This window comes from Fundulus heteroclitus, chromosome 12, assembly GCF_011125445.2.
Source record: "Fundulus heteroclitus isolate FHET01 chromosome 12, MU-UCD_Fhet_4.1, whole genome shotgun sequence".
In the NCBI taxonomy this organism is placed as follows: Eukaryota; Metazoa; Chordata; class Actinopteri; order Cyprinodontiformes; family Fundulidae; genus Fundulus; species Fundulus heteroclitus.
In genome coordinates this window covers 2,022,460-2,047,339 of record NC_046372.1, presented here as the reverse complement: position 1 = coordinate 2,047,339, position 24,880 = coordinate 2,022,460, and the positions used below count along the sequence as shown (strand labels likewise).

Genomic DNA, 24,880 nt, shown 5'->3' with positions numbered 1-24,880 from the left:
GGCTCAATGTGATCGGCCATCTGCCATGATTGACTGGGGGTTAGAGAAGACAGAGCAGAGGCACAAAATAGCACAGATAGTACTCAGCACATTTCAGGAAAGTTCATGAAAAGTGCTCAGTAACCTCCATAGATTACAACGGATGTTTATAAAAGCAACTTCTAAGATGCTGAAAGTGTCCTATCATGATACCAAGTTGTTTTTATTTAATATGTAACACCGGCAAAAGAAACCTGGTCAAAAAATGACCAAATAGCTTATTTCAATGCTTTCGTTTAAGACATTTGTTGTTTTTTAATCACAGTTGAAATTACTGGATGAATGGGATTAAAATTAAAATTTAACCTGCAACCATTTATGTTTAAACATATTTAAAAAAAAAAAAAAAAAAAACTTGTGAAGCTCAATAGAAGTGTAACAAACGTTTTACTTTTCCAGGTCCCTGAAAACAGGAACAAAATAACTTTGGGATTTAGGCTACAAAGTATTTTATACATTTGCAATTCTTTCAAGAAAACGTGTTTGGAGTCAAATGTTGAATAGTTATGCTGATGATTTTTGTTCACATCTTACTTTGAAACAAGCAGATTAGGAAAAAAAAACAACATATAAAATCTAAAACAATGAGACAGTAATCGATATCTTCCCCCTACAGTAAACCAGCGGCTTTAGGACTCGGAAACTCACCCCGTCCTCCTCCTCTTCCTCCTCTTCCTCCATTCTGTAAAACGATCTTGCATCGTCTTCCCACAGCATGTCATGTCATGCTGCTGCAACAAAGATTACACCCAAAAGCAACCGTTTATCGAATTATCAAGAATTTGAGAGGGGTTAAGTCAGTGCGATAAAAGCCTCAGGATGCCTAAGAAAGACCAGGAGGGGAACACAAGAACATACACCTGAGATGGGTTGAAAAATAAATATCTTACATCATATTCTTAAGATGGCTTTCAACTATGAGTATAGAAAAATACTAATGCTAATGTTTTATAAACTGTTGGAAATCGTACTTAGGTGACATTTGTGCACTTACGATTACTGTTGAAGTTTAAGGAAAAACGTGTTAATGTATCTAATCTACGAAAAAGTCAAAGCAGCTTATATGAAACAATTATTTCCCTTTGATTGCTTGCAAATAGATGTCTGATATAAAGGGGACCACACGTTTTATGGTCCTTTTAATGGAAAAAAGACACACAAATACAGTCCGGATCAAAAAGAAAACACGCCCTCTTTCAAGTCCATCCCAGGACCTCATCTCATCAGCAAGTCCGATCACATCTGTAAAAGCCTGAGGTTAGACAGTGCACTGGTATTAAAGGTGCCCATTCCACCCACTTCACACAGCGACCCAAAGTCCAAGCTTCATCGTGAAGCTGAGCTGTGCAGGAAAGTCTGCAAAACATATTCAACACTACATTTGGACTGTGTAGAAATGAATTTCATTTATGGGTATTTTTTCTGTAATTTGAATTAATTTCATCTGTTTTTTAATTTCACAAGTTTTTTTTTTTTTTTTTGCATAAACTCCTCAAACCCCTCACAGCTGAGGAGTGGAGCAAACTTTCCCACAGGCTGTCAGAGACCGGAGGATTGTCTCACTGCAGTTATTTCCACCTGAAAGGGAAACACTATATTTGGGTCTGGGCGAGTGGTGGTCACACACACCGCAAGGCAATTTAGAGAAGCCTAACAGTAAAGTAGAAAGAACACAACAATTGCACAGGGAGAACATGCAAACTCCATGCCTAAAGGCCCTATAGGCTGGGATTTGAACCCAGGCCTGGCTGCAAGGTAAAAGTACTACCAGCTACAGTATCAGTGTTTTAATGTGTAATTATTTGATTTTAAAATCAAACGTGACCATTTTATTTTGCTGCGATTAAAAAAAAGAGATGTGAATCTTATTTTTGAAAAAAATATTTGGGGCGTCCATTTTTTTTCCCCACGACAAATACCAGTAGCCTACGATGCAGTGGCTTTAGGACCCTGATGAAGCGGAAGAAGAACGTCTCTCCTCCTCATCATCATCATCCTCCTTCTCCTCCATCCATGAGCATCATGATGTTGCAACTCATCCCGCTCACTGTATTATTGTGCTTTAGTGCGATCATCAGCGCCCAGGACGACTCCAGCCTGACTGAGAGGCCTTATGTGGTCCTGCAGAAGCAGAACCTAGGTGAGCCGCCCTAATATTGATCATTGCACCATCACGGGGAGGGGGGGTTGTTGTGGCGTTTGGATGCTGATCTCTGCTCCTCCACAGTCACGTTGGGGAGCGTCCTCGCTGTTCTGCTGCTGCTGATGATCATCATGGCTGTTTGTGTCTACAAACCTCTGGTTCGTCGCTGAAACCGGACCGAAAATCTACCGACAGAAACCGCATTGCGAGTAGAGACCAGCAGGGGGCAGCAGAGCCGGGCAACAATCAGCAGCGACACCTTGCGGCCAAAACGCGGCCTTGGCAAAACATGCCGCGACCGAACAGCTAAAAAGAATCCACCACATGCACTCATTTGCAGATTGTGATAAAGAGGAAAGTTTATGTACCCAAGATCAGTATCTGCCAGTTTTAATGATGGTTACTTCTGAGGAATGCGGGAAGCCTTGTCGCTCTGCAACAACACGGGCTCACATGCAAGGAAATTGCTGCCAAGAATGTTGCACCTGAAAGAATAGTTTTCCACGCTATCAAGACGTTCAAGTGGACAGGCTCTACTGCCGTAGAGAAAGCTTCAGAACATCCAAGATTATCAACCGAGGGTCAGGGCGGTCTTCTCCTTCAGAGTGCCCTACAGGTTGGTGGTGCCACCAGCGCAGAGCTTCCTCAAAATTGGCAGCAGGTGTGAATGGACACCTTTGCACGGACTATGAGCCGCAGACCGTTGGGGAAAGGCCTTGAGGCATGTTTGGCTGCAAAGGAGGATATTTTATGCAAGGAAACCATGAAGGACAGACCGGATTACTGCAGGAAGTGCAGAGTGGACAGCACTGGACTGGTGCTGAGCTGCTTTCTCTGATGTACTCATCAGGTGTACAGTATCTGGAGTATTAATTGTCCAGAGAGGAAAAGGGGAGCGTTGCCTTGAGTTACATATGTTGCCAGCCATGACAGATCCTGATACTATCCATGTGTGGGGTTGCTTCTCATTCAAAGGAGTGGGCACCACTCCCTGTTCTGCCAAGGGACCTCCATGAATGAAGACTGGTATAAACACGTCCTCTAGGAGCAGCGTCTTCAACAATGCAGGCACACTTTGGTGATGATGATCAGTGTATTTTAGCACGACAGAGCACCGTGCCACACGGAAGAAGTAACAACAAAGTGGCTCACAATTTATGATGTTGAAGATTTGGACTGGTGGTCAAAGAACTCTCCAGATGTCAGTCCTATTGAGAAAACTGTGGTCGGCTCTCAAAAACACTAACCAGGCATGGGCCTCAGTGAGAGCCTCTCCTGCTGCTGAACAAACACACGATGTAACATATTGTCTGTTACAGCTATAATAACATTTTGGGATTTATTTATGTTCATTTATTACGTTCATATTGAGAGAATATACTTTATTCAGTGGCATTTTTGAGGCTTGGTGGCACAAAACATTCACCATTCAGCTAGTTTACCCGGAATAGCGCACCATGACAGTCAGGAATCATTTCCAAACAGCCAAATTTGTCTTTGTTGTAAGCAAGGGGAAACCTTAGAGAGCCTTCTTCTCGCCAGCTGACCGGCATAGCACAGCAACACGTGGGGGAGGGGCATGCTTCACACAGCATGAGAAAATCTCACTCTAATACTTTTTTTCTCTGGTGTCTTATTAAGAGGTGTCAGAACCATAGGAGTAGGTTTTAAAACCATCATTTTGCAACACCTTAGTACCACCCTAACTTTGACCTGATAAGGGCTTCTGTCATCCGTTTGCTAATAAAAGCCTTTGTTACTTTGTGCATTCAAAGAAATTGGATTGGAATATGTGTTTATGGGACTAGTTAGAATAAAGGTCATCTCAACCCTGAATGGACATTATGACAACTGGGTTGATTGGCAACTGTGAATGGAACGGGTTGCATTTTCCTTCCACTAAAGTTCTTAATTTGGTTCATGAATAAAAGTCTAGAAAAGTGTGGATTTATTTATTTATTTTTTAAGCTATTCCCCGAGTTCTGAAGAGGTATAGAACAATATTTTCCAGACTTTATCCGTTATCCAGTTATTTAAAGCTTAAAATATGATCCTATAAACTCCCACACAAAAAAACATATCTGAAAATCAGAGAATTACATGTTTTCACATTGATTTATAGTTAGATCGCTTTCTTTTTCTTTAATTTGCCACGACAGAGCCGAGAAGGTTCTGCAAATAGTTGATGCCCTTTGATTTTTGAGCCGATTCTCCGTGGCGCACCATGCGGAAATGTTTTCATTACTTATTAAACTGTAAAAATCACATGTAGCGGATCTTGTGAGACTGTGCACTGAGAAAATAAATGTTGGAGGAAAAACCTTCAGAACAGTCATTGCTTTAACCATCTTTCCAAATATCTACACTAATTTGTGGCTTTTAAAACTTTGAAACTTGCCCACATTTTTTCACACTATGACCACCAACGTAAATGAGCTTTACTGGGATGTTACGTGATACAAAGTAGTCTTTATAACTACGAAGGGAAAATCATAATACTCTTAAAACTGTCTAGCAGCACACTTTATATTCAACTGTGTTGGGGCATTTTTCTGCAGGTTTGAAACTTCATCTTTTTTTAAAGATGGAGAGCATCTGTGAACACCAGCTTACAAGGTTTAGCCTTAGATTTTCAATTATATTTAGGTCTGGATGTTGACTGGGCTAAACCAGGCGTGCCAGTTCCTGTCCTCCAGAGCTACTATCCTGCACTCTGTACATGCATCCCTGCTCCAACACTCCTGAATCAGCATACTGTCATTCACAGGCCTGGTAAGGAGTCGTTCATTTCACCCAGTTGCGTTGGAGCGGGGAAGCATCTAGAAGTTGCAGGATAGCAGCTCTACAGGACTGGAGTTGGAAGATCCCAGATATAAACCATAGAACTTTAGTTCTAGTTGTATGTTTAGGGTCCTTGGTACCGCTCCAAGATGTTCAGTTCTTGCCACTCTGCTATAAAGGCCAGATCTGTGGAATGCACAATTATAGTTCTCCCACCTGAGCTGTGGATGTCTGCATCTCCACCAGTGTTATCACGGGCAAATCTTTTGCATCTAAGACCAACGGTCTCTTCGCCAGGCCTGAGATATTGCCTCATTAACTAAGGTTCTCCACAGATGTCTCTCCCAGGCTTCATGATGCAGTTTGTTGTCAGACGTTCTCCAACAAACCTGTCAGTCTCTCACAGAACATCTGGATTTATACTAAGTTACAAACAAGTGGACTCTGCTTACTAGTTAGGGGACTTCTGAGGGCACTTCACTGCACTGAATTTGATTTTGGGATGTATTAAAAAAAGATTACTGAATTCAAATCCACGTCACACTGTCCTGGGCTTTCACGTCAAATTGCCTAAAATCTGTTGTAGTAGAGAGACTTAATGTGAAAGTGCTCAAGGGAATATTGCTGCAAGGATCTGTACTTTACACCACTGATCAGATTTAGACTGAGCATTTTGTAAGACAGAACCTCATGGAGAAAAAATAAATAGTCTGTTTTAAAGCAGCTAACTTGGGAAAGAACACACTTGAACAACATGTTTAGTCCTCATGGAAATAAAGTGCTTTTATTTTAGAACATTTTTAGACATTCTCTCTTTTTTTTTTAACCATTAAAAAAAAAAAAAACACAAAAAAACAGCTTTACTCAAACGTTGCATCGCAAAGATCTGCATTATATTAACTTTAGCTAGCCTTCACAAAGTTGAATGCTCACTGGTTTGGCAGCTGATCCATTACAGCCAGTTGTTGAGTTCAAACTCCTAATGGAGCCATAGCAACAATGGGCACCTTTATATATAAAAAAAAATTAATTTAAAAAGTAGTTGGCTGTCAGTGAAATCAACTATAGTGGTTAATTTGTGTTACTCTGGTACAAATGAAGCGTTTTCATCAGAGTTTAAAGAGGAATCCTAAAAAACAAACGTTTAAACAGAAATTTTGAGTCTTAGTGGCACCTTGACCTCACAGGCAATTTTTTCCCAGCAAAGCGATCCTTGGCACATGCTGCCGCTGCTACGGCTAATCATGCTGGAGTCGTCGTGTGACGTCTTCGGCTGTTCGTGGCTGGAGAAGGTAAACTCTGCTACAGTGGCGTCCGACAGCTCGACTCACAGGTAAGACCGGTCTCTGCTACGGCATTTGTTGTTTTTTCTTCTTTTTATTTGAAGAGAGGTGAAGCTGCTCAGTGACAGGTTACAAAAATAAGTTTTTTGTTTTTTTTATATTACCTCAAGTGAAGTTTGGGCCTGGCTGCAGCACCGATTTGTCACCATGTGGTTCAGTTTTAAAAAAAACCAAAAAAACATCTCCTTTGGCAACGTGCTTCTGTTTAAAACCACCTGCAGGCCTGTACATTCACAATTAAGTCAAAAAGCATTCAGGAATGGCTCTATAAACCCACCATTCTTTCGTGTTTTAGCATAGCGTAATATGCACGAGTAGTACCTTTTTGCATCATAAGCATTTCCCAGGATACAATAGCTCTGAAACTCATAAATAAATCCACACCCTAAAAAAAAAAAGCCCATAAAGTTGGAACCCTGAGATTTTTCTTGTTTGATGAGCCCAAGATTTTAGTAAATGGTGACGTTGTGGGAAGACTTTGCAATAATACTAAAAACGTGCAGCTTTAAGTCTGCAGCGCTCGAAGCCATCGGATGTGCGAAGCTTTCAAAATAAAAGTCAGCAATTACATGTTGAGAAATGAAAAAGAAAAAAAAAGATTTTTGTGACTTAAAAGTGTGACATCTGAACGCCAAAAACCATTTGAAGCTACCTCAAGAATCTTACTATCCCTATTCTGAACTAAATAACACAAATAATACCTGTGAGAGCTGCTGTGAGTCTGAAGCTGAAAACAATTTAATAAAATAAACTCCGGATGACCTCAACAGTCTGAATCAAGCGAGACGTGAGCAGACGCCCACACAGGAATATAGGCAAATGTACGTTCTTATCAAAAATATGTTTTGGAAAATAAGGGAGATTTTTGTTGGCCGTAGGCGGCCAAGTCCGTTACAGTAAAAATGAAAATCAGTGGTTGCATAGGTGGATTTAGAGAGAGAGAGAGGTTAGGAAGGAAAAACATCTGAGGTGTGGTGGTTGCTTCTGGTTCCAGGAAAGTCGCTTTAAAATTCCCTCCTTTTCACTTCTCAGTGAGCGACAGCTGCAAAATGCGCTCCAGCTCCTCCTCCTCCTGCTTCCTCATCCTCTCCTCCTCCTCTTGAGCTCGAGCAGAGAGCTCCATGGCCAGGCGGAGCTCCGAGTCGGTGCTGGAAGCGGACGGAGGGGTGGCGGGGCTGACGCCGTCTCCAAACTCCACCAGCACCCCCTCCGGGACACTTCTGGAACGACAGTGAAAGAAACTGACGTGAGATCCGTCACAGAGCTGCTGCTGCTTTGGTCGACGCCCACCACGTGGGTGACAGGGGCGTCTATTCACAGCTGACCGTGAAGATAGAGAAGCGTGCAAAAAGAGCAAAAGCTTGCTGAGTAAAACCCCGTCCCTTCAACTCTGGAACTTATCCAGGTTTTAATGAGACAAAGTAAAGCCTAATTAAGTGGAAGGGAATGCAGAAATGTTTTTTTTTGGGGGGGGGGGGGGGGGGGGGGGGGGGGTTTACACACATTTAAAGGGATAGATTTGAGTGAATGTTTTGTAGAGCCACCCTTTGTTGCAGTTAAGGACAAAAAAAAGTCTTCACTGTACATCTCTTCCATCTTTAAGCATGTAGTGCCTGAAAGTTTGTCATTTTCTTAGTAAAAACAAATAATCTTGCAGCACTAACAGGTTTTCTTATGCTCCATTTATCTTCCCATCAGATCTTCCTTGCTACCATCCACCCAGCATTATACTCCCACCACCGTGTTTCCCCATGGGGGACGGTGTGCTCGGAGTGAAGCGCAGCGCTAGTTTTTGCCACAGACAGCATTTTGCTTGTAGACCCAAAAACTCACTTTTGGTCTGATCTAACCAAAGCACATTTTTCCCCACACGTTTGCCGTGTCCCTTTATGTCTGGTGGATTTCCAACCATTTTCAGACGATGGGTTGACTAGTGCTCTGTGATATGTACAAAGTCTCTACAGTTTTTTTAATACCCATACTCTGCTTTAAACTTCTCCACAGCGCTCTTTTGTTCATTATTCATCTCTACCCTCTGATGCCTTCACAGAACAGCGGAGATTACATTACTCACGTTGCAACACCGCTGGATTTTATTTAGGGGTACCAGAGCAGAGGCGGCTGAATGCAAATGCATGCCACAGTTTTCCAACCTTTATTTGTAGGGCTGGGCGTCGATTCAAATTTCAAGAAGATTCAGATTCTCAAGATTTAGCATAGATTTGGTTCGATCTTACATTGGATTGCTGGCATTACATTTTTTTTTTAGCTGTTACCTAAATTACATGACCATGTAGTCATGCAACATATTGATATTAGCATTATGACGGCAAATTAACAAAGTAATGATGGTTAGTGGCGGCTGTAAGGACCAAACCTACTCCCTCAATGTTGAGACAACTGGCTTCCACAAACACGCTAAGGGCCAGAAAACCCAACCAGATCCAGGGTAGAAAACAGACACCAGAGACATCTACAGCTGCTATTTCTATTCTATTAAAAAATACTTTCTTAATCCCAAAGGGACACTAACCTGGTGCATTTAAAAAAAAAAATATGACATTAAAATTCATCTCCCGGAGTGGAGTGTGAGCCGGACATACGTTCACAGTGGAAAATTATTATATATATATATATATATATATATATATATATATATATATATATATATATATATATATATATATATATATATATATTAGGGCTGGGCAAGTTAACGCGTTAATTTCGCGTTAACTCATTAGACTATTAACGGCGATATTTTCTTTAACGCGCGTTAACGCATGTTGGTCACATGCTTTTATTTTGTGAAGGTCTGTTGCTGCGGTGTAGGGGTTTGAATCAGAACAGTAGGTGGCGATAATGCGCCAATAACCTCGCTGTCAGCCCAGCCTCAGATTCAAAGAGGAAGAAAGGTGCTGGCCGGAAAAAAACACAGCTGACATGCGGAAGGCGGTGTTTCCCGCAGGTACCGCGAGCGAGCTTAAGCCGGGCGTACACTGTACGAGTTTTTCCCCTTTTCGGGCCGATTCTTCAGTCGTGCGAGCATTTTTTGAATCGGGCTGAATTTCAGCTTGATCGTAGACGGGGGGAGGAGGGGGGACTGGCTTCTCACGACTACCTCCCGATCAGGAATCGGACGATCGTGAAAATCAAACATGTTTGAAATTCAGTCGGCTGTCGTGAGGTTTTTGTGAGCGCATCCTGCTGTTCAAGCAGAGCTACGAGGGGGCGCCCTCCCCTCCTCTACGTCCCCGCCAGCGGAGGGAGGGAAGCGGGCGTCCCTGAAGCGACCTCCGCCCGGCCCGCTCGCGGGGGCATTGGGGAGGGCGGCAACGCGCTGGCTGCCTGTTTCGGCACTCCTCCGCGGTCCGCCGCCTGTTTCAGCACTCCTGCGCGGTCCGCGCTGGCCCCCTGTTTCGGCACTCCTCCGCGGTCCGCCGCCTGTTTCGGCGGCAGGGGGGGGGTGGGTGGGCGACCTGCCGTGCCGCGCGGCCGCCGGTGCGTTCCCCCGACGCCCGGTGCCTCCTGCGGGCCTCGCCAGAGCTGGGCTCGAAACCCTGCTCTGGGTCCCTGTCACCTACCGTCGCTCGCCTGCCTCTGCCACCACAGTGAGCGGTCCCAGAGGGGACACGACGTACAGTGTGAGCAGTCCAGTCTCGTCCGAGCGTCGCGCCACACAGATCGTGAGCGGTGAACTTTTAAACCCCGCGGTTCCGCCGCACAGTTTGAGATGTATATAAGTACCACGACTGAAAAACTCGTACAGTGTACGCCCGGCTTTAGGCGAGGCGAGGCGGTGAGTTGGCGGCCGGAACAAGTTTTGTGCGGAGCGGAGCGGGGGGGGGGTCTGCTTAGACGCCGTCGGTGAAGTCGCTTCTCGTTTCAAAGTATCCATGTATTTTTGCCTGTTTTCCCCCTGCTATTCACTATATGCACGCGAGAAAGCAACAACAAAAAAACGCGTGTCAACGTCAAATAAACGCAAGCATATCGAGTTAGCAAGCATTTCAGTTTAAAGTTCTTCCAGCATGGAATATGACAGAAACAAGTTAGTTGGAACCACTGCCAAGTTAAACTTTGGTATTGAACATAAAATGATAATGCTGCTCCTTGCGGTTACCTCAGAAATTGCCTGTTTTTGGTAGATTTTTTCCCCATAAAGAGAATTCCCTGTCAGTGGCAATAAGCTTTAATTTATTATTATTGCTATTTTTTGTTTTACATGTTTAAGTTGAGCTTTACACTAAATATGTGTTACTGATAAGTGCTACAAATGTTACAACACTTTTGTTCATATGGCAGCAGAACATTAAAATAAAAGTGCTCTTTACACTACTTTTGAATTCATTTTTGGAGTTTGTAAATACAATGCGATTAATCGCGATTAATCAGTGCGATTAATCGCGATTAAATATTTTAATCGTTGCCCAGCCCTAATATATATATATATATATTGTTTTAAATCGATTTAAGGTTATACGAATCGATCTTTAGAAATTAATATGAGAGTCGATTCAGAATTAGATAACTGATTTTCTTAACACAGCCCTACTTTTTTTCTAAAAACAATGCACGCATGCTTTTGAAAGGCGATGTTTTTTTTCTGGACCTACCGATCACTCTGGCTGCCAGTCACTGCTTGGGGAAATTCTCCATTAGCGTCATCCCAGCTCTCCTCCTACAAGCACACAAAAAAAGAGAAAGGAGGATAACAGAAACGTTTGAAAAAATAATAAATAAATAATAACCGGAAAATATGAGGAACTAGTTTTTCTGTGCAGTAGAGCCCAGGAGTGCTGTGACCTGGCCGGAGCCTCTCTGCGAGTCGAGCAGGCTCTGATGGATGGCGTACTGCAGAAGCTCGTCGTCGTTGTTGGACATGGGCGCGTGGCGGCTGGCCCCTCTGCGCTGGTAAGTCGGAGGCACCTCGAACACCGAGGGACATACTTGAAACGGAGTTTGTGCTGTTGGGAGGGGGGGGAGGGGGGACAAGATGCTCAGGATGTAGACACATGGAGTTTGTTTTTTATGATATGTTCTGGACGCGTCGCTACCTGTGGCTTCTTCGCTCTCCTTCTGAGGACGTTGGCGTGGCTGCTGCCTCCTCTTCGGTGCGACATTTGTTCACATTACCAAATGTAATCCTGGCATTCAGCACATGAAAAAGGGGAATCTCTGAGAAGAAGAAGAAGAAGAAAAACAAAGAAACGTGGTGTCTCTTTAAAAATTAAAATCTTATTTAGTAGAAAAAAAAACAAATAAAATTCACAGGCATTGACTTGTACCTATTTTAACTGGAAATCCGGGGGGAAACTTAAGGGCTACAAAGTCTCTTAATCGTGCAAAATGGGAACTGGTTCGAGCCATGAGGTCAATGATGGGGGTCACCTGCTCCACCAGAGACAGAGGATGCTCCTCGCTCATCCACAGTGTTCCTTTGAACCTATTTGGATCAATATTACAGAAGGCATTCATCGAATGATGCTCCCTAACTGATGAAGAAGGCACAAACCAAAGAAAAAAAAAAAAAACTAAAAACAGAAACTTTATTTTACTTCTGTGTTCGAATAGTCAGTTCAATGGGACGGCCGATGTCTCTGTTACCCAGGTCGAAGTCGGGATTAAAATATTCCTCTGGAGTGATTGCGGTGGGGTTTGTGGCTGTGGCAAACTCCAGAGTTAAGTTCTGCAAATCGAAGCAACCGTTCTAAAATGAGCCATTAACTGTGGGCGAAGCAAATGGGTTGATTATGAATGGATGTTGAAATGCACATCTTACCCCCTGGGCACTAATGTGCTGCTCCACGGTCCCCAGCAAAGACTCTAAAACATTCCTTTCACCTTCGGATAGAGAAGTGATGTGTCAGTTTATGAGTCTGGGGGAACAAAGACGACGTACAGGAAACGCTGTCGGCCTACTTTTGATCCTGGCTTTCTCCTCATCTGTCAAATGCTCCGTCCTCGTCCTGATGACCACGTTTACGTTGTTCACGCTGAAAACCTGAAGGAAAAAAGAACGAACGTGAACTGAATGCCGTCGGTATTCCAGCAGCGCAGGTGCTTGGGGAAATTTCATTTTCAAACCTTTGATTCAAATCCATTGATGACTTCGGTCTTGTCAGTTCTCCAGCCCAAAATTCCAGATTTACATCTATCGGATGGGGGGGGGGGGGGGGGGGGGGGAAGCAATTTGAGAAAATAAGGAAACATCACGGATAATATTCATGTCATCTTAGAACGACCTTTCTCAGACGCTGACAAACTAATAAAAGGTTGTGATGGTGCAGCGCCTTCATCATGTCTAACCCCTGGATGCTTTCTGCATTTCTGCCACATAGCAACTGAACACTTCAACGTGTTTCTCCTGGAATATCATGTGGTGGACAAACACAAAAATACTGCCTGATTAAAAATAGCAGAAAGTTTTTTTTCAATCTTTACTCTGCTACCTCGAAACAAAATCCAGTGCCACACACAGTCATGTAATCGGTAGATGGAGTCCACCCACATATGAGACCTCAGTATAAATCCAGTTCTGTAAAGGTTTGCCTAAGAGCATCAGAAAATAAACTAAGTCATGAAGACCCAGGGATAAAGTTGTGGCTAGGCGATAAAACAGCTCATGTTACAGCATCTAGGACACAGATGCAACCCTGCTGAGATGTGGGCCCCTGAAACGGACAGGTCTGGTGAGCAGAGCATCAAGCAGGGAAGCAGCCAGGAGGCCCCACTGTGGCTCTGGAGGAGCATCAGAAACTCACAGCTCAGGTGGGATAACTATTAGTCATGCACTCCACATATCTAGGCTTACGGATGAGTTGTAAGAATAAAAGCACTGCTGACAGATAAAGCACGGGAAGTCTTGTTGGCTAAGAGCCCTGTAGCTGACAGAGGAAACATGGGCGAAGATGCTCTGGTCAGATGAGACCAAAATCAATCTCTCTGGCCCACATACAAGCGACTTTGGCCATACGGTGGTGGCAGCATCATGCTGTGGGGGTTTATCAGGATGTTTGTGGTTGTAATGTGACAAAACGTGGAAAAGCTTAGAGAGCACGAATAGTTTAGCAAGGCTCTGTTGGCAGCTTTTGTCTGACAAAACTGAACTCCTTTCCCATCATAGGATAAGGATCCGACACATCGACTCATTCGGGTCGTTTCCCACATAGATTAGACAGTTAAATGCTACGGAGATACTAGAAATTGTTAGCATTAGGGTGGGCTAAGATCAGCCCTGGTTTGGGGTTGACAATTAAACTGGGATGATTAAAAAAATCCCATCAGATTAATTTGTGTTGTGAGTGACAACAGCCACAAAGAAACAAAACCTGCTTACCTTTCAAAGGCAATGTCCTTTGTGTCCAGGTAGGTGTTGACAATAGGGGTCGTCAACCTTTTGGCAACTTCCTGTTCCGCTGGCTGCATGGACTCCAACGTGACCTCCTCCATTTCCTGGGATATGTTGAAGCGCTCCGTGTCGACCACGCCGTCGTCGTGGTTCACCTCCATCAGCTCGGCGTGGGCATCTGTGGAAAGACACGGATTGTTTGTAACGCGTAACGAACGGGGGCACATTTCAAAACGAAGGACTTTTTAAAAAAAAAAAAAAAAAAAACACACACACACCGTCTCCCTTGAAGATGTAGCTGCGGCGGCCTCGGATCCACGTCATGTTGTCGAAGCCCAGGAGGGTGGCGTCCACTCGCAGGGAGGCGCCGCTCTTCCAGATGCGACAAACGTCGCTCGGGCAAATCCGCGACAGAAGAGGGACTGTGCAGCGGCGACACAGACAGCGGGAAGAACGTCGCTGTTAGATAAACAGACACGGCAGAGGCAGGCATGTCGTTGAGCCTGCCTGACCTGATCAAAGCTGTATGCAAAGAGCTACGGCTGCCCGAGCATCTGGGAAAATTTGGCTAACTGATTAAAAAACAAACAAAAAAAACACTTACTCCAGCTGGTGAATTCCCACTTCATTTCCATGTAGAAGTCTGGAGACTGGGGAGAAATTAAAGCGTGGTAATTTTTATTCTCTATGTTTCTAGATGTAGAAAAAAAAAACAAAAAAAAAAACACAAAGACAAACCTCCTTGATCTTCAACAGCAGCTCAGGCACTCCTCCCAGAGCAGTGGAGGCTTTGAGGTAGTCTCTGCGCTGAAGCACTAACTGAACCATCTCCGGGTCTCCGGTGCTGACGGCTTCCTGCAGCACTGCATGCAAACCACAAGGCGTGTTAAAAGTCTCAGCACCTGTCCCGCCGCCACCGCAGCTCTCCATTAGAGAAAACCTCGGCAATGCTGATGGCGGACTGTTTTACAGTAACTGCGGGAATGAGTTCAGCATCTACAAGAAAGCCCATTAGCGGCAGACGAGCGGGGGACTTAGAAGAGGAAAAACACCCAAGAAGCTGAGGTGAAAAGCCCACGTCCGAGAAATGACGCAGTTTTTTTTTGGTTTGGATTTAGCGGGCTAACCTGTCCAGTCGTTGGCATTTTCTTTAGTCACCGAGGCGCCGTGTCTCAGGAGGACTCTCACCAACTCCAGGTGTCCCAGCGACACGGCCAGGTGCAGCGGGGTCCGGCCCCTGGGGTCAACGGCCTCGATGTCATTCTGAGAAAACACAAACGCACACAGTAAACGTCACAAGTCTGCAGCGCAATACCCAGCAGGCCACATGTAACTGAGTGACACCCTTTAATTCAGGCGCTGGCTGATAATTATACGGATGTGCACCCGTTACACAAGCAATACATTTGTTTTTATACGAGTCACTACATAATTGACGTGTAATAACTGGTTGGTAGTGCTAAAGTCCTTCTGTGAAACGACGGTCCTACATCGACTCCCAGCCTCCAGACAGCCTCGGTAGCAGCGGCTTCATTAAAAGACGAATATAAACAATCATTTTCACCAAGTAGAGCATGCGCTCCGACGAGCCTCATTTGTAGCATTTTGAAAATAACCTTTAAAAAGGAGGTATTATACAAACTTTTCATTGAGCCCATATTTCTGTATCATAATTTTTTTTTTTACTGGTCTGATTCACTATTCTATGAAATTTCACGTCGCGTTTTCATCAGTTATACGTAGAAAAGCATTATAATTAAACAGAAACAATGGCTTCATCGGTCTGTATGTGCATAACGTGTTTCACTTAATGAGTTGAGTTACTGAAATAAATTAACTTTTAATTTATTGAATTCTTACCATATTGAATTTTCTAATTTACAGATTTTTTTATATATTTCTGTAAACAAATATAATCATACTAAATAATTTCTGGCCATCTCCACTACAGTGCTGATTGCTCAAAGCGTTGTTACTATTATTGTTAATAACATTTATAATTCTAAAATTAATATTAATCGTATTAGTTATGAAGGAGCAATAGTGTTACATTTTATCTTTAAGTTTTATTTAAAATTATTATTATTATTATATTATTATTACTATTATTAATAATAATATTTTTGCTTGCCTGTTTTTAGCCTTTTGAGATTGTGAGATGAAGTGGGCACCATACAGAAAAAACAAATTATACTTCTATACTACAATATAATATGATTGTTAGATTTTCTTTATGAATCAGACGCACGTGTGCACAAAATCATTATCAGTGCTCTCTTTATCCTACTATATGACATGTAGGCTTTTGGCTGGACTCATCTTTTAATCACCTTTTTCCTAAAATCTCATATTTCTGAAGTCTTGTCAGCATCTTGTCTTTGTCATTTGCCCCTTTAATGGTAAAATAAAAGAGAAGTCCAGCTTCAAAACAAACAGTATAACGCAAGGAAAGTAAAAAGTTAAAAAAACAAACAAACAAAAAAAAAAAACCTTGATGTCATCACCTTTAAATATTTATCAAGAAATTTAGATTCAAGTGTAATAAACCGCTTCTGGATTAAACCTATTTCCTTTATCATTAATTAAAAGATAATAAAAAAAGATATTGATACTATAAGCCTTTTTTTGACTGGACATAATCAAGTAGAAACAATCCTCATGTCAATGAACTACATTTTTTTCACACATTTTTCTCTTTACAGACTCTTGGTTTGTTTGACTAGTAACAAAACAAAAAAGTTCTCTTTTGTATTTAATGTTTTGACAACGATGGAGATTAAGCTGCCAGCTTTCTTCTAAGCTGTCCTTGAGAAGCTGCCTGGTATCAGCTGGCAAACATGGCCTTCTTCTTTTTTATTTTTGCTAGTCCTGGGATCAAAATGTCACTGTAAAACAACACGTAAAACAAAAGAAAAACATGGAAAAACAACGTCACGACTGCAATACGGTGCATCTCAATAAATATCTTAGAAAAGTTCATTTCAGAAATTCGATTCAAAAAAGAAAAAAAGCCTGGATACTAAACAGAATATAGAGCAATACATTTCAACTTTTTATTTCTGTTAAGTTGGACAATTGTAGCAAAAACCTAAAGTGCAGTTATTTAGAAATGTTTAATATTACATAAGAACAAAAAAAAGAAAAAGAATTTTAATATAGAAATGTTGCCACGTTGAAAAGTGTGTGCAGCTACTTTACGTCGCATGCATATTTTGCATTAACCGCTAACGGTGACGTTTGGCATGGAGGCTCTGCTGAGGTGTTTAGGAAGCCCTGCTTGCTTCAGCATGTCTGGATTCTGGCTCTGGTGTATCTCGTCGTCTTCTTGGCAATACTAAATCAATTCTGTATGAGGTTTAGATCAGGCCACTTTACTGGCCAACTCAGAACAGCGATACCATGCTCATTAAAGCAGGTTGTGGCACTTTAAGAGAAGAGGTGAGGTCAGGTGCAAAGTCCTGCTAGGGGAAAAAATTAAATAAAATCTGCATTTCCATAAAGCTTGTCAGGAGAGGGGAAAATGCAGTGCTCTAACATTTCCTGGAAGGGAACTGGGTTTGAACTTGATAAAACACAGCGCATCAACAGCAGTAGACGAAATGACTCTCCAAGCAACTGGGAAGGTGAACCTCTCCACTCTTCCTCCGGACACTGGGACCTTAGTTTACAATTGAAATTAAATTTTTCTTGTCATCTTGGACCATTGAGTCCAACACTTCTTAAAGAGTCGCTTCTTAAAAACATCACTGGAGTGTCTTAGTATAAATAAACTACTGACTACAGCTGCAGTCAAGAACAAAAGTTAACCCTTTACTTTTTTTTTTTATTTCTTTTAAACGGCAGTTTTTCCTTCCACTCAACTTTCCCCAAAAAAAAAAAAAATACAAAAACACTGGGTAAATCATTCTGGGAGCCACTAACCTTTAGCAATGACAGCTGGGCCATAACTTTGTGGCCCATAACTGTAACCAAAACTAATAGGTTGTGGGTGGCGTCCTACTTGTGTGAGACTGAATTTTAAAGTTTCCACAAGCTGTAAGCCATTATCGTCAAAATGAACAACAATAAATACATCCCTCTTTGTGTAATACACCTATAAGAGAGATTAATTTTTAAATTCAACAATATTTAGCGTCATTCTGGTCAGACAGCGGCTCAGAACTCACACAGATAAAACCATAACATAATAATGTTCAAACACTTGAATGCACCGACAACACATCCTCACCACCTGGTAAGATTGAAATGTTCCAGTCAAAAAAAAAAAAAAAAAAAAAAAAAAAAAAAAAGGACAGATAGTAGTCAGTCACTTTAGAGAACAGAGAGTAACTTGCTGTGCATTTGCATGAATGGATCAGGCAACATGCTTCCTTGAGGAGTTGAAAGGTGTGCAGATAGTCATTAGCAAAACTTTAAATGTTAAAGATAATTGATGCTCGAGTCAAAAAGACAAAAGCAGAAGTCAGTTAACAGGATGATGGAGTAAATAAATAAAAAAAAACACTGGGATTGCATAAGGGAGAAGTTGAACGTGTGCACTTAGCCATTAGCAACACATCTGACTCTTTAAATCAAGAACGGTGAACTATACTCCAGACAGAGGTTCACCTTTCAGCCGGAGCCTTATGGAGACGCACCTGCTGTTCCTTCCTATCCTAAGTGAGTTACTGTTGTGATTCAGCCGATCAGCCACCGGGTAACTTCAGTGAGCCGCGGCAGAGCATCTGCAGCACCTCTGGCCTGCTGCACCGGGGCTGAACACTCACCGAGCGAGCAGCTAGCCCCCTGCTTTGCTCTCATTCAATGGCGCTAGCAGCCAACTCGCTGTGCCGTACGAACCTGTTGCAGTCGGATCTGCTCTTCCAGCTTCCTGTAGTCATTCTCCCACACCGCGGCGTGAAGCGGGAACTTCCCTCGGATGTCTTCGCTAATGCTAGCCGCGGACATCTTCCTCTTTCTGGAGACCGTTCACTGCTGCGAGCCTCTGGTTAGTTCGTCCATTAACGAAGCGGGCGGCTACGGCTACACGCTAATCACAGCTGGATGTGCGCCATAGCTCCGGCGCTCTAACCCCCGCTGACACCCAGTCCAGTGACCAAACTTCTGCCCCCCGAGCCTTCCTCCAAATAAAACTTTCGAACAAGGAAGTGCCAGGAGGAGCGGCGGCGCCTAGCAACAGCGACAGGGGTGTCCTACCCGGGGAGAAAACCCTCACGGTACCGACTGTACCGTCCCGGTCCAACTTAGCAGGAGCCGACTTTAAAGCTGTAGTCGGTGTAATTGTCAGGAAATATCCGGCTGTCGTCGAAGTAACGCAGAAACCGTTTTATCAGCCGCGAAGCGTCTTTACCGAAAATAATAGACGGTTCCAGTTTGGACTGAACCACTGTGTTCGTCAGCACGGGGGGGTTCGAGCGCAGGCTTCCGGAAACTGAGCCGTAAATAAATGAATATCCCCTGAAACCACAAATAAAGATTCAAATATTGCTTAATTTTTTTTTTACAATATAACTATAACTTGAGTGTTTTTATACTATAAATAATGTCCTTATTTTCCCACTGAAGTTTGGGCGTCCGCCGGAGCGCTGACGTTTCAGGGGAGAGGAAGAGCGTGCGCAGCAACTCCTGCTTATCCCGTCAGAAATCTAACATATCTGTAAAAAAAAAAATCATAAAAACATTTCCCTCTTTTTGCTAGTTACGCTCCCATGTTGGTATTTTGTGTTTAGTGTTCAAAATTACAACAATTGTGAAATTGCTCTAGCCCTACCCATTTTCACTTTTAATTATGTTATGTTGTTATTATAGGTTTCACTTTTGTCTTTCTTTTGCTTGTTGACGTATCATCTTCGAGAGTTTTTGTATTATATAAGTTGTTAATAATAATAATAATAATAATAATAATAATAATAATAATAATAATAAAAATAATAATAATATAAAATGTTTCATATTACTCCAAACGCTTATAGATTCCGCTGTCCACCGTTCTAAACACAGTTTAGCTCACTTTCAAAAACATAAATCCAGATGTTTACTATAAATTTAATCCAGTAATTATTTTAGATTTTATTTTTTATTTTTTCTTCTTTTTTCTTCTTCTTCTTTTTTTTTTTTTTTTTTTTTTTTTTGACAGAACATAGACTTCAAATACAGAGTCTGCATAAACCGTATACTGAATGGGGATGGATGGATTAAAACAGTGCTTATTAAACAGTGAGGCGCGCTCCTTATGGGGTGCGAAAGAAAAGCCATAGCTTTTGTTGTCCAGAAAATACAGGCCTTCTAAATTTTGACAACAGCTACCCCTGCTGTTTGGTGTGTACCTGGGGTCAGTAGTATGATGAACACTATAAATAACCTCCTAAAAAAACACATTACTTAATGTAAGTTTATCTTTAATATTAATAGCTTGATATTATTTTTTACCATATGATGTTCACAGCTAGTTAAAAGTCGACTGCAGTTACGAGTCAGGCTAAAAACAATTTATATTGTTGTTAATATAAGATAGGATATTTATGCTTTGTTGGTAATATCCTATTTCTCCCAGTCACTGTTACAAGGGTATAACATGTTTAGTCAGTCCTTTGACTGTGCGTGCATATAACAATATGATAGGATATAGGCAAATGTTATTCAACAGATACTCCAGAAGTACATCAGCAAACATACTGAAAAACATGAAATAAAATATGTATACAACAGCATTCTTGAAACATACAAAGCAACACAAATCACATAAATGAAAAAGTAAATAGTTATAGTAAACAGTTATTACTGATCATTTATTTAGACAAGGTGAATTCAAATTAACAAGATGGTGCTTTAATAAAGCTAAATGGCAAAACTTTAAAACAGTTTCTGAAAAGACAAGTTACTTAGTAACATTAAAGGGGAAATATTGATGAATGCACTAAGCAGGTTCTGGAACGTATATTAAATGCTGGACAACTTCGTATACCGAAAGCAAGAATGAAAGGAAATACAAAGATGGTACCATAATGGAATGAGGATTGCAGTAGAGTCGTTAAAGAGCAAAATAAAGCATTTAAAACATTACAGAAATATATAACAGGAACATCAGAGGCAAAGGGCAGAGGCTCATAAGACAATTAAAAATTAGAAGAAATTACTGCTCTTCCTTGGGAGTAGCAATTAAATTACAAAATGTTTGGTCAATGTTTAAAAAGATGAGTAGGAAAAGAATTCAAGTTAGAATGCCAGCACTGGTTAGCGGTCAGGAAATTGTGGTGTTAAATAAAGATAAGCCAGATGTTCTGGGTGAGGCATTTGGAACATCAAAGAAATACACACAGGCTTCAAAAAGTCAAAGAATTTAGTTATATTTAATAGAAAAAGGTAGGTCTTTGTCAGCATTAGGTGAAGCTATAAGTATGAAAAAAAAAAAAACGGTAATAAAAGATTCAGGATACTCTGCTCCAGTAGATGATATATGGCCTATATTATGCCATGTTTTGAAAGCTTCCTGAAGCAATATTAAAATTTTTGCTACAACCTTTAAATAAAATGTGGAGAGAAGGTACAGGTCCAAATAAATTGAAAAGGGTAACAATACTCCCATTTTTTAAGCTATAGGGAAAGACTCACCAGAACAATTACAGACAACAACCCACTTGTGTAAATGGATGGAGAAATTTTTAGTAAATAATAGATTGGTGTTCATTATTAAACAGAGGCAGCTATTCAGTATCTATCAGCATGGATTCAGAACAGGTAGGTCAGTAGTGGATGCACTTGTGAGAGTTAGTAATGATACAGAAAAATAACTAAAAGTAAGAGAGTTGTTTATTGCACTATTTTTTGACATAGAAAAATTGTACAACTCAGTGTGAAGGGAAGGTTTACTGATATTTGGAAAATATGGGAATTGTAATGGTTACTGCAGGTGAACCCGATATTCAACCAGACACAGAGTTACGATTGAAAGGTTTATTGAGAGTGTTGAATAGTGGAAGGTGAGGCAGGCTATAGCGTACATCACACAAGGCGATCCTGCTTGAGACGAGTGGTGAGGAGCAGGAGGAAGTGAGCTGGCAGATTGCTGGCAGGTGAACAGAGCTGAACTAAATGCTTGGTGAACACAGACTGATAAACTAATAAAGTAAAGAAAAGTACAAAACTACACTAACACAAATTCCAAATCGTGACAGGAATAGGTGGGAGAATGTACAAGATGGCAAGTTTCTTTACAGATAGGAAAATAAGAGTTAAAGTTTGAGATGAATATTCAAAAGTTTTTAAAGGAGAAAACGACACTCCGCAAGGAAGTGCAATAAGCCCTGTACTGCTTAGGAAATATAAAGAGAGCAGTTAATATAATATAAAATGGTATTATGAATGGGGATTCAAATTATCAGTAAATAAATCCTGCTACATGATTTTCACAAATAAAAGAAAGCTTAAATCAGGAGAAATAACATTATATGATCAGCCTTTAAAAAGAGGAACATGATTCAAATATCTAGGATTATGGCTAGATAGTTTGAACACATGCAAAACGCATATGAAGCAGTTAGAAACCAAATGCAGGGAATTAATAAACCTCATGAAAGCCGTGGCTGTGGGGCTGATAAGCATTCACTATTGAATATTTACAGGGCTCTAATGAGATCAGCATTAGACTATGGATGTATGATCTATGGAGCAGTGGCAAAATCAACATTACAATTATATTACAATACAGGGCATTACGAGTATCTAGTGCAGCAACGAAGATCATCCCCATTAATGCTATTTTAGTAGAGTCTAGAGAGACTCCTCTGGAAATTCAAAGTCAAAATATCACTTTCTTACTGGATAAGACCTCAATGTAGTGGACAAGAAAACCCAGCAACAAGCATATTAAAAAACAGTTGGGAATACTCCAAATATAAAAGAAACATTTTTGGATGGACATGAAATGAACGGGCAAAAATGTAGGAGTTAGACGATAAGAAATTCTCTAATAATAAACCAGTTGGTGCTGTGCCACCATAGTTGTTTCCAGAAACAAAAGTTGACATGAAAGTACCTGAAATGAAAAGAGACAGGAAATTTAACAAAGTCAGTTTACAACTAGTTTATACATTACACATTTTTTATAGTTATTTTAAAACTTATACAAAGGGTTCTAAAAATTTTATGGCAAATGTTGGAACAGGTAAATACATTACAGAGTTTCAATTACGTATCTGTAAAAGATTAACGGACCTTTACACAGCAGAAATGGTAGCAATAACTAGCAGTTTGCAATGGGTGGAGGAGGTTAAACCGGATAGGGTGGTGATATGCTCAGATTCAAAAGCAGTAATAGAAAGTATTCAATCAAAAGGTAACTACAGAAAAGATCTTGTCCTTGAAGGTGTGGAATAGGCATTCAGTTTTGGATACCAGCTCATGAAGGGGTAAGAGGAAATTAGATAAGCCTGCTAAAAAGGCATTGGGGAAGGAGATAAAGGAGATAAACAGGAGATTTGGGAAAGGAGGACGTAAATCAATAATTAAAAAGGAAAGAGACAGAAGTTTGGCAAAAAAGATGGAATGAAGGTGAGAACGGGCAAAAACTATACTGAATTCAAGAATCTGTAATAATTATGGAAAAAGAAGCAGAAGGGAAGACGTGATTTTGATTAGACTAAGAGTAGATCATACATGCTTAAATTAGTTTTTATTAAATGAATAATGATATATGTGAAGGTTGTGTGGAAAAAGAAACTCTGGAAGAACTGCTATAAATACCGACAGAGAGAGGAGGGGGAAAGTAATTAGGGAAACACAGAGAGAAGGGAGTTTAAAAGGAATGTTAGGGACAGACGGGGATATGGAGGAAATTAGGGTTATTAATGACGCATTGTTTTTATTTATTTTTTTTACATAATACTAAATTTAAAACTAGTATATAGTAGGTGGACCATTTAGAGCTACACACTTAGCAAGTCAACAAAGTTTGTTGCATTATAATATAAATCAACAAAAAATGTATATCCAATTCGCCTTGGTTCCGGCACATACGGGGATGAGGGTAATGGAAGGTTGGCCAAAGAAGCAATTAAGGCAAGTGAAATTGAATTCCATTAAGTAAAATAGAAATTATAGTAATTATTAGAAAATAACATAATTAAAATATGGCAGGAAAGATGGCATACAGAGGGGAAAGGAAGGCATTTATTTAAACTACAACAGGAGGTGATTACATGACGATGTGGTGTGATCAATGACTAGACTGAGGATTGGTGAGTTAGAAATTATAGGGATACACCCCTCAGGGTGCATTTGTACATATTGTGTGGATATGGAAAGTGTTGAATATGTTTTAGTAGAATGTAGAAATGCGCAAGTAAAAGAGAGGCAATGAGAAGGGCAATAAGAAAACCATTACAAATGATTAATATATTAAGTAAGCCTGAGTCACATAATATAGTTAAAGTAACAGTTAACTATTTAAAAGACACAAAAGTAGCTGCTTTTTGAATATTTCTTTTTTTATTTGTCAGGTTCAAACACCTACAACATTCATTAACAACACAAGAAGGAGAGACAACAATGAGGTTAGTTTTCATAAATCTTGCAAGGAGAGGAGCTGAGATGCTTAATACAGATCTCCAAACTCGCTCTGAAGCCACTCTGTCCCCTCCTTGCTTTTATTAGGGAAACCCTAGTTACATTTGTCAAGCCAAGGGGTAGGGATAAGAAAAACACTCTGTGACCTTAGGAACACAGAGATAATACTAAGCAGTCCACACAGTACATTTATACATGAGCACTCCAGATGGCTGAATACAGTTCATAACAGTTTCAGACATATTTAGAAAAATACTTATTATCGTCACAACATATTTCTCTGCTTTCTGCAGGCTTTCTGCAACGATAAGAGAGAGAGAGTAAATCAATACACATACATAGTAAAATGAAATAGTAACCACTGGTCTATATATTCCAGCAAATATATGATTAACACAAAAAACCTAATGAACAATAAACTAAAGTAATGAGAGATTGGGCATATAGAATACACTTTAATAAAACCTTAAAACTTCTTAGTAGTAAAGAGTATATACATAATACATGCAATGAACTTAGTAGATAATAGTAAAAATTATTCTATCATTATTAAAGTACAGAATGTCAATAAAACTTATAGAAGAAGAAGAAGAGCTACACACTCTTGTACAGTAGGTGGCGGTATGCACCTTCAAGTTGTTTGCAATGCTCCAACAAAGA

General features: G+C 40.8%; 1 protein-coding gene and 1 long non-coding RNA gene across 3 annotated transcripts; one reads left to right on the top strand and one right to left on the bottom strand.

Annotated features, from left to right (window-relative positions):
• The first annotated feature begins 1,928 nt into the window (after positions 1 to 1,928).
• LOC118564759 lies at positions 1,929 to 4,508 on the top strand. Its single transcript, XR_004932027.1, has 2 exons — positions 1,929 to 2,179; positions 2,267 to 4,508. It is a non-coding gene; the product is annotated as an uncharacterized LOC118564759 (long non-coding RNA).
• A 1,842-nt stretch (positions 4,509 to 6,350) lies between these two features.
• ankrd13a (ankyrin repeat domain 13A) lies at positions 6,351 to 19,053 on the bottom strand. 2 transcript variants are annotated; one of them, XM_036143669.1, is made up of 15 exons: positions 18,497 to 19,053; positions 14,785 to 14,920; positions 14,396 to 14,520; positions 14,262 to 14,307; positions 13,936 to 14,079; positions 13,646 to 13,835; positions 12,394 to 12,460; positions 12,229 to 12,310; positions 12,089 to 12,150; positions 11,865 to 11,995; positions 11,595 to 11,752; positions 11,371 to 11,484; positions 11,113 to 11,282; positions 10,923 to 10,987; positions 6,351 to 7,526 (listed from the first exon to the last, which is right to left on the bottom strand). In XM_036143669.1, exons 1-15 carry the CDS (start codon positions 18,602 to 18,604, stop codon positions 7,328 to 7,330), a joined length of 1,797 nt encoding a protein of 598 aa, XP_035999562.1. In that variant the 5' UTR covers positions 18,605 to 19,053; the 3' UTR covers positions 6,351 to 7,327. The 2 variants fall into 2 exon arrangements, with proteins under 2 accessions (XP_035999562.1, XP_012718997.2); XM_012863543.3 differs by having other exon boundaries at positions 7,404 to 7,526; positions 11,113 to 11,273; positions 11,364 to 11,484; positions 18,497 to 19,051.
• Between the last annotated feature and the right edge of the window lie 5,827 nt (positions 19,054 to 24,880).